At 54.5% G+C, this 15,437-nt stretch overlaps 1 protein-coding gene across 1 annotated transcript in view; it reads right to left on the bottom strand.

Annotated features, from left to right (window-relative positions):
* Positions 1-9,374: 9,374 nt before the first annotated feature.
* PMEPA1 (prostate transmembrane protein, androgen induced 1) overlaps positions 9,375-15,437 on the bottom strand; it is a 50,666-nt gene continuing 44,603 nt past the window's right edge. Inside the window, 3 exon segments of the mRNA XM_032878908.1 lie at positions 9,375-9,807; positions 9,809-10,108; positions 10,572-10,625. Coding sequence (XP_032734799.1) covers positions 9,559-9,807; positions 9,809-10,108; positions 10,572-10,625 — 603 coding nt within the window. The 3' untranslated portion in view covers positions 9,375-9,558.

Below are 15,437 nucleotides of genomic sequence, written 5' to 3'. Positions count from 1 at the left end.
CCATTCCCTGGCTGCTCCCCATCCTCCCTGGCCTCTCGAACTCAGCACGCTGCCGACCTCTTCTTGTGGAGGCCGGAGGCTCTGGCTTTGACCCAGGTGTCACCTAGGCTTACAGGTTAGGCTGAGACTCGGGCTTAATCCTGAGGGTCAAATTCATTTCTGGAAGGGCCGCTCGTGCTTCCGTGGTGGTGGCCGGCACCCTCGTGGCCTGTGTTTGGACAGTTTTGGATGGTCCCTTTCTGCCCCTTCATGCCCCTGTCCCGCAGCGTCCCCATCCCCACTTCCCCGCCCCCATCCTGAAGCCACGCGGGGCTCGCACACTGGCTTCGGAGCCTGCGGCAGGAACCACTAGGTTGGGAAGGCCAAGTGCCCCCGGGACCTGGACAAGGTTCTGCCTCGCCTTCTTCTTAGGCAGGTCCCAGCTGCAGACCTGCCCCTCCCTAGCTGTGTGTCACCGTCTCTCTGGGCCCTGGTTTCTTTAATAATAAAACAGAGATAATAAACAAGAAAAAGCCTGCCTTAATCAGAGCTCATGAAAGTGGCAAAAGTTGGAAAATGTGACACAGTGCATCTGTACAAAATAAGTTTAGACGCTAGAGACAAACAAACAAACAAAACCCTGAAGCGTTCCATAGCATTCTGTCCCAGGTCTGGAGTTTATGGAAGCCACACACCTGCTGGGAGGGTCTCACCATGCCGAGTGGGATTCCCACTTTTATTTTTTTTTTTTAAGATTTTTATTTACTTATTTGACAGGCAGATCACAAGTAGGCAGAGAGGCAAGCAGAGAGAGAGAGAGAGAGGAGGAAGCAGGCTCCCCGTTGAGCAGAGAGCCCGACTCGGGGCTCAATCCCAGGACCCTGAGATCATGACCTGAGCCAAAGGCAGAGGCTTTAACCTACTGAGCCACCCAGGCACTCCAGGATTCCCACTTTTAAAGATTTGGATTCTCTTACATTTCATTTCTTAATTTAAGAGATTTTGAAGGTAATTTTGACTATAACGATTAACTTTGACCCAAATATCAGTGGCTTAAACAATGCAGATGCCTTTTTCTTTCTCCCGTAACAGTGGGGTAGGCTGTCTAGGTTTGGTGTGGCCCAGTGTGGTGTTGAGACCCTGGCCCCTTCTATCTTGTTGCTCTGTCATTTGTGGCCTTCATTTCCAGGTTGGCCTTATGTTGTAGGATGACTGCTCAACTCCAGCCATCAATCTGTATTCCTTCCAGCAGGAAGGAGGAAAGAGAAGGGCAGGTAGCTCCCCTTTAAGAACACTTGTCAGTTGCACACACATTTTACTGACATCCTAGTAGTACCATGGCTAGTAGTACCATGGCCAGCAAGGAGGGTGGGGAAAGATGGTACTTATCCTGGGCCACAATCCACTGAGCTAAAATGGGGGTTTTATTACTTTGAAATAGGAGATAATAGGTATCGGGGGATACCAAGCTGTAGAGAATTTCGAGATTCTGTTTCGAGGTTCTCGAGAATCTGTTTTCTCCGTTTCGAGAATCTGTTGCTCCCCCAAGGAAGGAGCATGCCAGTATGTCAATTCACGGGAGCCTGTTGATTGAGCAGTTTTGAGGCTGAGTGCAAACCAGTGTCCACATTCTCAGAGCCTCCTGTCCAGTGTGGAAGGCAAAACAGGAGAGGAAGGGAGTAAGTGGCTCCCTACTCTGCCAGGGAAAGACCCCAAAGGCCACAGTAGTTCCAAGTTGGGGCCACTGCCTGCTCAAGCCCAGATCTCTTTTTGCCTTGGAAAGCACATTCCTTTTTCATGGTTTGTGTTTTTCTGGAAACTATTAGAACTCGCCACCCAAACCAGATGATAATTACATGTTACTGATCTCCAGTCTTTACAGCTCTCTCTCCCTTTTAAATAAGAGATATTTTTACTACGCATTGTGTTGGCAAAACCCAGTCTCCTTCCTACCAAGCAGCCTGGATATTATTTTCACATTTTCTCTGTGAATTCACCTCGGGGAGGGAGTAGAAAGGTCTGAAGGTACCAAATGTGGGTAATAATGTGTCTTCGGTCAGGGGCAAAGATCAGAGAATGAGAGGTGGCCCGAGGAGAAGGAGTGCACGCTGTCTCGAGAGCTATGAACAGTGGGCGAGGAACAAAGACCAGGGAAAGCTGCTTTGTCAAAGGCAGCAGGACCAGCTGTGGCAGCCCCCCCCCCAACCCCCGCAGGGACCTGCCTTGGCTCTGTTCGATGCCCTTTAAGGCAGAGCTCAGAGGGCTTCCCTTAGTCATCTGTGTCCACTGCAGCTGGATGGACCTGGGGTTCTGGTCTAGCACCCCTACTTTTTAGCTGCAGGCCTGGGAGCAAGTCGTTAGTCTTTTTGAGCCTCAGTTTCTCCCTTTGGAAAAGGAGATCAAAGCATCACCTACTTCTGGGATGACTGCAAAAGTTAAATGAGATCATGCACCTAGGTCCCACCAGAGCACTGAGCACGTAGTATGTGCTCAGTAAGCAGGAGCTAGTCATCGTCACTGCATCCTCCGCAGCTGTCCCCCTCTGACATGACAAAGCAGTCCCATTTCATCTGGTCTTTCACCAAATAATGATTCATGCTTTCTTTATGGGCAAGAAGTGGGCAAGGGGTGGGGAGGTTGGCCAGCACCAGGCTCTTTCTCTTCCTTTCCCACCACTGACACCCTGTAGAAAGCCCTTCCCCACATCCCAATGGATGGCTTGAAATGACTTTCCATCGAAGTTTTATTTTTATGATCAAAAGATCTTTTTGATCAAAAGATCAAAAGACGGGTGAGGCCTGGATGACATTTGCTACAGCTCTCTGCACACCTTACTCCTCCTGGGAACAAGGCAGAGTGGGGGCGGTGCGGGGTGGTGAGGGGGGTGAACTGGCTGGAAAGGTGACTGGGGAGGATTTGAATCCAGATCAAACGACCACAGAGCCCTGACCCCACGCTTTGCCCCTTTCCCGGCACCTGCCCAAGTCTGTAAAGAGCAGGCAGAAGTCTAACGATGAATTTAAAAAAATTCATTTCAAAACCTGTTCGCTCAATTAAGTTGGATGCTTTTAAAGACAAATTTAATTATTTTGAATTCAATAAAAGCCTTTTAATAAGATGAACATCATGATTTCAGGCCTCCACTTTCAGGCTTACCAGTCCCGGCGAGGTGGGGACCGAAAGGGAGGGAGGGAAGCGGGGGCGAGGGCAGGGAGGGAGAGGCGGTGCGAGCGGGCGCACGCAGACACGCGCACCCGTACCCGGGAGGGATATTTATTTTAAAAATCTATTCGCACATTTAAATCCATCATTTGTTCCAAATTATTTGCGGAGCTTATAATGTTTTGTTTTATTTTTAGAAGCCGTTCTTTTACTTCGGTACAACTGCACCAAGTGTTAGAGGAAACGCGACGCCGAGCTGGCACGGCTCGCTGTGTGTTCTGTCTCCCCTGTTGGCGCTAGTCTTCCTCGCGGCGAACGCTCCGTCTAAGCCTGCGGCGGAGACAGGAAGCCAGACACCCATGCTGAAGTAATTTCAACAAATATCAACTCAAAGCCGACTTGAAGTAGCCAAAAATGTCAGGGCTGCCTTCCCAGCCCGGTGCAAAGGGAGCCTGCAGGGTGTGCACGCCCCAGACGCCGGGCTGGGCTCCGCGGGGGGGCGCCTTCTTTCAGTTTCCACGCCTTCACGGGGCCGGGGTAATGGCAGCTGCTGCTTCCAGCTGCCGGGCCCCGAACCCCTTCTTCTGGTGAGTCCCCCTCACTTTCCTTTAGCGAATCGCTGCTCTCCCTTCTCGGTGCAGGTGGATGGCAGGGAGCTGGCCCCGCCTCCAGGTGCGGGTGGGGCAAGTGACTGAAACCTGGCCAATCAGAGCCCGGCTTTCCCCGCGGCTGCAGGGATTGGCTCAGTGATGGGCACGTGACCCAGGCCAGGCCAATGGAATTCAATTCTGGGACTTTTGCTGGAAGGACAGGAAGCTAATTTCTTCCCACTTGGTTTACGGCAGAGAGAAGGAAGCCGGAGAGACAGTGGGCGTCAGGGGAGGAGAATCTGTTTGAAAGGGAGGTCGGTGAGGGGCAGAGCAGCTTGGTGGTGGAGACAGGCATCTTTGTGATGTCATGGTGGGCCCATCCGGACCTGGCAGCAAGTGGTCCAGCCCTGCTCTACCTGTTGCTTAGCAGCTGCAAGAGTCAACAAGTCCCTCTTCTGCTAAGGCCAGCCTCAGTTGGGCTTGGCTCACTTATTAGAGGAAGAAATAGCAGATTCCAGGGCATGGCTCTGCGGGGCTGTGCGGCGGTGCTGCTGAGTCTCCTGCTGGCTTCTGCTCACGCAGGCACCTGGTTTGCTCTCTCCCTTCCTTTTCTCCCTAACATCTCTGGACTTGAAATCCTGCCTCCCCTCACCCTAACAGCACAGTTTCCAACCCTTGCAGTATTGTGTTGTGATGCCAGTCTGTGAGTCTCTCTTGAAAACCAAAAGGTGGGCTCCTTGGGGTCAGAGGTTAGGCTCTGTGCACTGACAGCCTTGAGCAGTGCCCAGCGTAATGCTGTGCTTAAAAAAAATTAAAAAATTAAAATTAAAAATAAAAAATCAGATGAATGAGAGACGGGACCTCCCCAAACACAAGGGCAACTTCAGTCAAGAACTTGACACGGTGCTGGGCACCTAGTAGGTGCTCAACAAATATTAGACATTCTGAGTTCCGCCTTTATTCTGGACTCATTCAGTTTTATTGGCTTGAGCTGAAGTCGAAAGTGTGGGGAGGGTCTCCTTTTCAACCCAAGACATCCTTCACAGCTACCTCACAGGCACTGCCATCAACCCTTTCTACAGATGAGGTGACTGAGGGCCAGCAAGGACAGTGACCGCTAAGGAGAGGCACTTGGGCTGTGAAGCCGGGCTGTGGAACAGCACCACGGTGTCCCATTGCCAATACCGAAGAGTAGTGAGTTCTCTGGGTTTTTCTTCAATTTTCCTTTTTTCTTTCCTTTCCTTTTCTTTCTATCTCTTCCTCTCTCTCTCTCTCTCCGAGATTTTCCCCCACCAGAGAGAGGAAACAAGTAAGATAGATGTGTGCCTCAAGTCCCTGATTGTAGGACTCTGTACTCCAGAAGCTTGCAGAACTGTGGGGATGAGGCCAAACACTGGGCATCCCTTGGGAATTAACAGTTTGGGCTGATTTTTTTGAAAAACCTTAACCAGGTGTCAGATGGTTCTAAATATGAGTTACTGTTCGGGGCACTGTGGGTAGCCCACTCAGATCCCCAGGGACCCTTTTAGGTTCCTTTTCCCCCTGCCCCGGCATCCACGGGCATTACCAAGGGCCGGTACCTGGGAACATCCTCTGGGAACCCCTGGGGCTTGTGACGCTCCCCCGCCGCTACACTCTGACACACACGAGCCAGGAACATGAGTCTACTTCTCACCCAGAAGCACCTTACACGCTAGAGGTCTCCACAGGTCCCTTTGGGATCTTTGGGAGCTGGCTGAGGTGGGGACTTTGCCTAAAGTCGGCCCTATCCTGCTTCGTTTTTCCTCTTCCCAATTCCCGTTTCCCCTGGGAGCACACCCTTGATGTATCCTTTATACAAATTCACGCTTCAATGTTTACTTCTGGAAGCGACCCACCTTGGGCAGTTTCTTTCTTGCAGACCTTATCAGAGCTTTTGGCATGCTATAGAGAATGATTTTTCCAAGAGGGAGGAAAAATAGGTAATGTCTTGCAAGCTCTCTTAACCCTAATTAATAAAAGGGGTGGGTTGATTTTAACCCTGTTTATTAGAACCACCTGCCTGAGCTAGTGTTTTCACTGACCTCCCCGGATGCTGCCTGAACTGAGACAGAGGTTTAGGGAATTGGTCAAGGCCCCCAGCAACTCATCAGGTTTCTTCCATCCCGCTAAATGGGCCCCAGGAGCGTTGCTGAGAGCGGTGGGGGACAGGGGAAGTCAAGATGGCCAAAGAAGTAAGAAAGCCTCATTCCAAAGAATTGTAAAATTTATTGTATAAGTATTGCAGCTTTTCAGAATGTCATCATTGCCACTAATGATTATTGATACACAACAAGCGATTTCATCAGGCCTGTGGATTGGCATCCAAGTACAGAGTCTTATGCGCAGCAACGTGGGCGCAGCACCCAGCGTGCCACGGAGAATTTACATGAGTTGAACTTGAACAGAACTTGGGGAACAGGGCTGCAAAGGAGAGCGGCTCCAACGCCAAGAACGCAACGTAAAGCGTGCCGTCAGCACACCACCATGGAATCAGGCAGGCAAACGAGAACATGTCCTTCTGGGCTCTATAGATACAGCAAGATTTGAAGCAGTTTCCAGAAAAAAAAACAAAGACATAACAAAACAAAAAACAGTTTTATTTTTCCTTATCACTGGGATGTTTTGTGGATCTGGAAGCTTTGTGTGCATGTAGAAAGCAATTTGTGAAACATACAATGCACGGAGACGAGGACAGGGCATGGACTCTGTTCTCGCCCTGCCCTTGTGTTCGCTAGACATTGGGGGTGGGGGTGGGGGGAGTTTAGCTCTTTGCAAAGAACTCTGGGCTTCGGGGCAGGGGTGGGACAGGGATGGCTCTCAGGGTCTGTGGAGACCTGGCCTTTGTCGGGGGAAATGCTCTTCCTTGGGAGGAAACATGATTGAGAAGCAGGGACGAGGACTAGAGGAAGCCCAACTTGGTCCCCCTCCAACCAGCTACTGCCGAGGACCCCAAACTTTTTACTGGAAAAAGGTCTCCTCAGGGGTGCTCAAAGCCTTTTTAAAGATAATGGCATGACAGTCAACATCTAGAGGAATAAGTGCAGCCACAGCTCTGGGGTCCAGCAGAGAAACCGAGAGCTTAGCTCCAACAGTTGTTTCCAGAAACACACCCCACCGGTTTTCTTGGGATGCGCCCTGACTTTGACTAGCTGCTCTGCCATGAACCCCTGCAACTGGCATCGGCATGGCCCGGAGCCCAGGGGCGCCACAGCATTGAGCCCTGATTCCTGGGGTACGATCGGAGGGGCGGGTTCTGCCCTCAAGCCAGCTGAGGTCAGGAAGCCACTCCCCCGCCTCCTTCCGAACGCACCTCTAAGTGACAGGATTCAGAGTTTGGCTCAAGAGGACCTCGGGAACGCTTGGAGCTGCCGCTACCCACACAACCGAGAGCCACTTCTGGGCTGACAACTTCCCACGGGAGTCAAACACAGTATTGGACGAGAGGGTGGAGGGCAGCAACAGGATCGCCCGACGGAGCCAGGCACATCCCCCATGGAGGGCAGGCGGGGCAGGACACAAGAGGGCAACGGGGACATTTGAGAAGCAGCAGCAACCCTTTGTTGACCTCAAGTAGGAAGGCCAGTCCCTGGGTGATCGTGTCACTGCCCGGGGATGCCCCCAACTGGTGGCAAGAGAGCCCTGCTTCCTCATTAAGGCACTAGGCAGACTCTTCACATAAAGGAAAGATACAGTTTTTAAAAATTTTTTCTATAAATGTGTCCCTGTACCTTTTAGGACAAATTATACCGATTTCTCTGCACGACTTCTGCAAACAATCCTCTTTGAGAAGCCAAGTTTAGGCTGAAGACCCCCCCCACGGAGAGGCAGGTTTCATTGTCAAAGTCTAAGAACTTTCTGCCAAGCTGGTCAACAGACGCTCAGACTCTCCGTGTTTATCTGCTGGTCACCATGTTTCTGAAAATGTATATATAAATAGAGTTCAAAGGGTCAGAACTTCAAAAACGGTTCTCAGGGTTTTTAAGTCATAAAAAAGTTGCTTAAAAACAAGAGTTATTGCCCTTAAGCCTCCTCTGATGTTAGTCCGCTAGTTAGCAGTCTGCCAAAACGAAAAGACAGCTAGCTCTGTGCTGTCTTTCGAAAGGGGTTGGATGGGGTGCTGCTCTTCCATTGGGGGGGGGGTCACCCCATGGAATGTGAACAAGTCCTCAGTGGGAGGAAGGGGCTGCAGCTCCAGCCACTGTCCCTGGTAGATCCCAAGGGACTCCCCCCACTCCCCCATCCCGCCTGTCACCACCGCGCACACACGTGTGCCGACTCATGCATCCTCGCCAGCACACCGTCACCAAGGGGTCCTGCCACACTGAAATCTACTCAGTAAAATCCTGGTATCTGCTAGAGAGGCTATGAAAACACAGATAGATAAACACAGCAAACATGATTGTTTCCACAGGGAGAGGGGATGAAAATGCAGGAGAGCAGAAGGTCAGGAATTCTGCTTTGAAAACATAAAGCACAGGTTTGACTGTTTCTTTTGTGTTAACCCTTTTTCATATCCCGGGAGAAATCCAGGCATGTCGCTTTCTCACCTCTGGTGTTCCGTTTGGTGGCCCGTTGAGTGAGAATGGCTACTTAAAGAGAAAGACAGGGATGAGGTCAAGTTCCTAATACTTTGGGCCTTTCTGATCTGCTGGGGGGGGGGCGCTCCACCGACCTCAGCGGAAAAATCCTGGAGCCAACCCGATCACCCCAAAGCACTCCACACAAAGCAGCCACCGGAGCCCCTCTTAGAGCTGGAGAGGGGCACCTCAGCCCCTTCCCGGGGTGGGGTGGGGGTGGGGCTTCATGCTTAAAGAAACAGGAAGAAAAACTAAATTCTTCAGTAAGTTTATTTTCATCTCAGGAAATGCAAAGCCACCACCTGGAATTTGGTGCCGAAGAGTAACTTCCCTATCTCATCTGCCATCCGAAGGCTGTTCTGGACCGGAGGGGTACAACAGGTCTCCTCCGATGGGGGAATGTATAACGAGGTAATAACCTATCGCTAGCCAGAAGCTTCCACGTCACAGGAAAGTGGCCCCCTCTGGAAGCTTCTCCAAACTCCGTGTAGAGCCCGCCCTCTGCCTGACATAGACTGTGAAATTTTGACATTTCTCCCTTAAAAGTCTCGACAGACATGATAGAAGTTTCCATCAAACAAGCACTGACATATTTATATTAAAAAATAGTGCAAAAGCTCAACATTTATATAAATAACTCTAAACCCCTGCTTTGTACTTTTTTTTTCTTTACAAGGTAATACACGCTTTCTGAGTTGGCACTCCAAAATTGCCATTTTTTTTCTCTTCTAGTTCAGAAAACAACTTTTTTTTTTTAATAGGCCTCTTCTAATACAAAAATACTCCTGCCCTCACAATACAGTTTCTTTTATTTTATATATATTTATATATATAATATTGCAGATCTTTAAACAAAGGTTTTGTGCAAATATGTCTTTAAAGTTAAGTGAAATCATCATAAACAAAAGAAAAGAAGCATTCACGCACGCAGCTCAACTAGAAACATAAAAGACTAGGGTAGATTTTGTGGGGGTTTTTTTCTCTTTTGCCTTCAAGACACAGCACAAAGAAAAAACGTTTTTTTGTGTGTTTTTTTTTTTTTTTTTGCAAGCTTTCTTAGCTTGTGCATTCAGACCAGACAGAACATGTAAATATTTATACACAGAGAGAGGGGGAGAGGATGGTGACGCGCCGAACGTTGTGGGTGCCGCCCAGTCCTCCTCTGTCTTCTCGTTTAAGAGGTGCGGAGTGTTTCACCTTTTACCTCCTGCTGCCCCAGCCCGGGATTCCTAGAGAGGGTGCCCTTTCTGTTTCTCCTTCTCTTTGCTCCAGGCAGCTGTGCTCTCCAGGGGGGCGATGTGCGCGTGGTGGAGCCGGGTCCCCTCTAGCAAGGAGGGCGGCCCACTGCTCTGCTGGTGCTGGAAGGCGGGGGACCCAGGGTAGTGCCCGATGACCTCGCTGTAGGTGGGGGGCGGCCCCTCCATGCGCCCGCCGCCCCCATAGCATGTGGCGCTGATGCCCGAGTTACTGCTGGGGGGGGCAGGGGCCGCCCAACATGGCATTGTCCATCAGGTCGCTGTCGAAGATGGTTCTGTTCGGGGGCGCGCGCACCGACTCCCGGTTCAGCTCCAGCTGCTGCTCGGGGTCCCGCAGCTGGAGGGTGCAGGGGCCCTGGTACGGCGGGGGCTCCTCCCCGTCCGACAGCGAGATGGTGGGCGGCAGGTCAATCTCGTGCTGCAGGTAGGGGTACGTGGGCTGGAAGCGGTGGAAGCGGTCCCGCTGCGTGAAGGGGGGCACGGCCAGACGGTCGGTGGGCCTCGGAGGGGCATAGACCTGCGGCTGGAGGGGGCAGAGCAGAGTGAGGGCCCCACAGAAGCAGGACCCGAGGCGGGGGTGGGGTGGGGTGGGGGTGGAGGTGGGGTTTCCGGCTGCCCGACTCTCTGCTCTCTGCGGAGGGAGAACCTGCAGCAGTGGGCACCGCTGAGCGGGGAGTCCAGCCCTGGCCCGCCGCTGGAGAGCCCCGGCTAGGAACTTCATGACGGAGCTGAAATAGAGGCAACTTTTGTCCTCCACGTTGCAGACACCAGGGTCCGCTCCCCGCGGGCAGGGCGCAGGTAACATCCTCCTGCAGAGGATCCGGGCAGCCAAGGACAGTTCTTCAGAGAAGGGCACAGGTGTGAGCCCAGCAGCCACCGGAGGCACCTCTGGCTTGGAAAGGGGACCCCGTGGGCAGATGGCCTCAGGCATCCACCTCAGCACCTTGGGGGACAGGGAGGGGACCGGAGGCGGCGCAGGGTCTCACCTCTGGGATTCCGTTGCCTGACACTGTGCTCTCTGAGGGCCAGAGGCATCCTTCCTGTGTGGGGAGGAGAGGAGCAGGGTCAGTGGGAGGAACAGAGGAGGACGCCAAAGAGTTAACTGGCTTTGACCCTGGGGTCTTCTATTCGCAAACAGAGCTGGCAGCCAACCACTCCTTTCCATCCCCACCCGTCCACCCGTGCACCCGTCCACCCTGGCCTGGGCCCCCACCATGTCTCAGTCAGGACCACAACGGCCTTGTCACTGATCTCTCAGTTCTCTGCACTGTCCCCTGAAAATTCAACCCCCCACCCACACTTTCCAGAACCAGACATTTGATTTGTGGGCCCCTCCTCAAAACCCTCCAGGAGCTTCCCCTGCACCTTCGAATGGGTCCACATGAGCTCGTTAAGTGGCTGATGAGGAAGCCTGGCGTGATCTAGCCCTCCTGTAAGCTGGCCCACGTGCTCGCAGTGCGACCTTGGCAAGTTACTTAACTCCCAGAACTTTCACAAGGTAGAATATGCCTGGAGTGCTTGCAGCACTCTGTGACTTCATGGAAGTGCTGGGGGCCATGTGGACATGCTCTCCAGCTCCGTGCTATGCACGGCCCCGAGGGCCTTTGCACCGGCCACCCTGCTGCCCGGCCAGCCCCGAAGACTTCCCCTGACAACACTGTTTAAAGAGCTCTCCCCCAGTAACAACCCTGCCGTGGGCTAACTTCCTTCCCAGCAGCTCTCCTATCTGTAATCAACTTGTCTCTGTATTTATTTATCTCTTTTCAGTCCCCACCTGTGTATCAGGAGTCCCGTTCACAGGTGAAGAAATATGGACAAAGCTGGTTAATGAGATAAGCCAAGTGCCCTCACGTGCCTGCTCTGCCCCCAAATAAATGATCCCATCGGTCAGCAAAGGTGGAATGCGCCAGGAGTGCTGCGCCAGGCCTGAAGCTTGCTACATGGGCTCGGGGTGGGGGACATGCCGGCACACCACGTGGATTTCAGGCCCTGGGGAGAGCCCCAAGGGTCAGGGAAGGGGGACCCCCAAGCCAGGATCAGTTTGTCTGAGAGGGAAGCCCAGACAGTTATGTGGTGATAGGTCGCCCTGGTCCCAAGGGGGTGTGTGTGGGGGGGGGGAGGGATGTCTTCTTTGAATTTCACAGCTTTCCACAGATTTTAACAGATACAATAAACTGTACATCCTCTAAGTACGCAATTTGGTTAAGTTTTGGCATGGGTCTACACCAGAGATCCATCGCTCCAATCAAAATAACGTATCTATCACCCTAAAAGTTTCCTTGGGTTTCTTGAGAGTTCGCGGGTAAGACATTCTCACCTACAGTGTGGGGCCCAAAGGTGAATGGGGGGTGTGGGGCGCACGGGTTGCCCAGAGAACGGCAGTTACCTAAACGGCCACTAGGGGGCTCTGGGGCTCTCAATGCTGTCCCACCAGGAAAGCACGCTCTTAACCCCATAAAGACTCACAGGAGTCTAGTCGGTTCCAGTGCTAGGACGTAGCAAGCAGACATGCAACCTCGCTGCTCAGGTGCTCATTGAAGGCCGTTCATTACTGGTATTAGTAATGTTTCGATCGCTGCCCTGGTGCCGGACACTGCACTAAGCACTCTTTTAAGCACCATCTCATTTCTCCCAAGAAACCCCCAAGGCAGGCTGAGGTTGGTTAGCTGAGAGCTGAGTGGGCCCAGCCGGTAAGAGGCAGTGCTGGGATTCAAACTCTCACCTGCCTGCCTCCTGACCCACTCGGGCTCAGGCGACTCCTGGCAGGCTCCGTAGCCCCCAGTCAGGCCACTGGCACAGTCCATGTGTGGGCCAGGAAGCAGATGGGGCCATCCGCCTGCTCCTCAGCAGGGTCAGGAGCCCTGGGGTGGGATGCACGCAGCCAAGGCCAGCTTGGACGGACTGTGACCCAGATACACTCCTGCCTACGAGTCCCTCTGTCCCAGGGTCTGCGTGACGGGGCCAACAACCCCTTCCCACCACAGCCCCCACTCCCAGCCCTAACAGAGCGGTTATCGACCTGGCACCACACAGAAAGCTTAAGAAAACACCAATGGATGCCCCAGGAGCCCCACTGTAGAGCCCCGAACCATCCACCAGCCTCGTCACACTTCCTCCTCCAGGGGGCCCTCCAGGAACCACCCACTGCCACCCTGCCTCCCAGACTCTCATGGTGTCTCTCAGCTCCTGCATGGGCCTGGCCCACTGTATAGTAATCCAATGTCCAGCTGGCTGCCCGGGACCCGATTTAGAAGACTTGCGTGCACAGAAGCCATGTGGGAAGCGGGAGACCCATGCCAGGGCTATTTGGGGACAAAGAGAACAGAGGGTTACCCCATCCAAGGCCCTGACTCAGCCTCCAGTCTGAATCCATCCCTGACCCACGCTGAGCAGGCCTCACACACGAACGGTCTTCCGAGAGCGCTACTGGTGAAGCGGTCATTGCTGCTCAAGATGCATAAGCTTTGGGGGAATAATTAAAGCTGCAAAGGTGAGGAAATCACCTTTCATGTTTGAAAGCAAAACTCAGGGACCCCGGAGCAGCTCAGAAACGAGCAGGAGGCTTCCTGGGTGGCCAGGTGGAACGGGACATTCCCCTCCCCCGCCAACCCCAGGACAAGCCCCTTCGGGCCCAGCTTCTGCGCAACCGTGGTGGCAAGATCACCATTACGCAGTAGAGTGTGGCTTCCCCCGGCACAGCATCGGGCGGGGGAGTGACATTCTAGGCCCGGTGGCATACCTGCACCCGAGCCTCATCCTCTGACAGATGAAAAAATGGGGACACCCTGAAAAGGAAACGAAGCAGGACAGTCATGCCGGGGCAGGAGGGCCCCAGGCTGACAGTGGCCAGGTCTGGGTCTCTGTAGGAGGTCACAGGGCCCTGAGGCTCCTCTGATGCACCCTGTCTGGCAGGGCATCCCCAAGGGAGCTGCCACACTTACTTCAGGCCTAATGAGGCTCCGTGTTTACCCAGCCGGGCATCCCCATGGGCCCCTGCAGGTGGCTGGGTAGATGGGGGTGGGGACTCTCCTTTGGCTCCAGGTGTCCGGGAACCAGGGCTGGAACCGGAAACCCCGTCTGGGCACCAGGTGCCGCCCACAGGACTGTCTCCCCGGCCCCAGCGGCAGCCAGGATCCCTCGCGCTGGAACTTGTGCCATCTCCCCAGCCCCCCGGGCAAGCATCGCCTCCCCGTAACCACACACCTGGGGGAGGCAGCAGAAAGTCTAAGTCCACCCGTCTGATGGGCTGAGGCTCGGGGGGGCAAGAGGCCCACCCTGGGTGTGAGCCACCCAGCGAGATCTCCTTGGCTCCCAACATCCCCCTTGCCCTGGCATCTCAGGCAGAATGGAGAGGCCCAGGCTGTGCACCTTGCTGCCCACAAGCTGCCGGGCTTTGGGCAGATGCGCCCACCTGTCTGGGCCCCGGTCTCCCCGCCGCAGGGTGGGGTTTCCGGGCGGCTGGGAGCCGGGAGGCCCCGGGTGCGTGCGGGAACAGCAGGTGGTGCCGTCACTCGGGCAACAGCCACCACCAACAAACACAGGTGAGCCCTGGCCTTGGAAGCGACAGACTCCTTCAGAGAAGCGGCACCAAGTGCCCTCCGGACCCATGCTGAGCCTCAGGTTCGGGGCCCGCCGTGTCCCCATCGGGGAGGGGTGACAAGCAGAAGCTCTGGGCCTGATGCACCACAGCCGCAGCCTGCTGCAGGCAGAGACTCCCGAGCCTGCTGAGGACCCGGCTCAAGCCCAGACTCTGGGCCCAGCCACCCAGCCCAGGTGTCCCCCAGACCCTGGAAGCCACACCCAGCGCCACCTCCCTGCTCTGTCACTGTCCTCACAGGCTGGGAGATGGGGTCGAGCCCACAGCCCCAGGGCCACCCATGTGCCACCTTCTCCTCCCTGCAAATCCCAGCCTGCCCTTCAGACAGCCCACTGCTGCAGGCTGGTGAAATCACGCATCGCCCATGTCGGGGCAGAAACCCCCGTGGGGGTGAACTCTGCACCTGCATCAGTCCACCTGCTGAATGATGGGGGGCGGTGGGGCACAGGTCAGCCCCAAGGGCACAGGGAGTGAGGGGCCCCGGCACTCCCAGCGGCAGAAAGCCAAGTTCCCACTCGGCCGGGCCTCCACTTTGTGGTCTCGAGGTAGTAACTCTGGGGCTTCCAGGAAGCCCAATGAAGCTCACAATTCTAGTAACACGTGAAAACGCAGTCTTACGCTGAGAGGACCCCTTTCCAGCACAGCGTCCGTCCTCCCCTGCCTGGACCCAACCACTGTCACTTCCTCCTTCAGAGCTCGGCCTGAGAGACTCATCCTGGCCAAACACGGTGCTCTGGCATTCTTGGGGACAGTCACTTCGGTTCCCTTCAGAACCCTCGATATTGTCTGCTTCTGTCTGTCTGGATCTGGCCCCCAGGCGGCCACCCCATGGAGCTTGGTCACAGCCCTTCCTGCCAGCGTCTGCGAGACTTCTAGGCCGTCTGCTCCGTAAGCATCTGTCCGGTGATACACGAATGGACGGGCAGGTGCTGGACGGACAGCCAAGCGACTGAGTGAAGGGAAGTGCCTGCCCGTGGCCAGCAGTGCCCAGTCGCTGACTCCGTGCTAAGCCCCGAGTCCCCCAGCGAGTGACAGAGTCGTCCGTCTCTCTCACAGTGAATGGCCACGGATGCCCCACTTCACGGACTGGGGACTGGTCCGAGGGCGCACGGCCAGGCCCAGTGGAGCTGGGAAGGAAGAAGGTTGCGTCGAAACACTGTGAGCCCCCCGCCCAGATGCCTGCAGGGTGTGGACGGGAAGGGCCGAGGCTGCAGGGCTGTGGGCTGAGGTCCCACCGGGCCTGGACCCCGAACGG

Source organism: Lontra canadensis, unplaced genomic scaffold (genome assembly GCF_010015895.1).
Source record: "Lontra canadensis isolate GAN:19392208 unplaced genomic scaffold, GSC_riverotter_1.0 scaffold65, whole genome shotgun sequence".
Taxonomy (NCBI): domain Eukaryota; kingdom Metazoa; phylum Chordata; class Mammalia; order Carnivora; family Mustelidae; genus Lontra; species Lontra canadensis.
The sequence above is the reverse complement of the archived record's forward strand: the minus strand, read 5'-3'. Positions and strand labels throughout refer to the sequence as shown.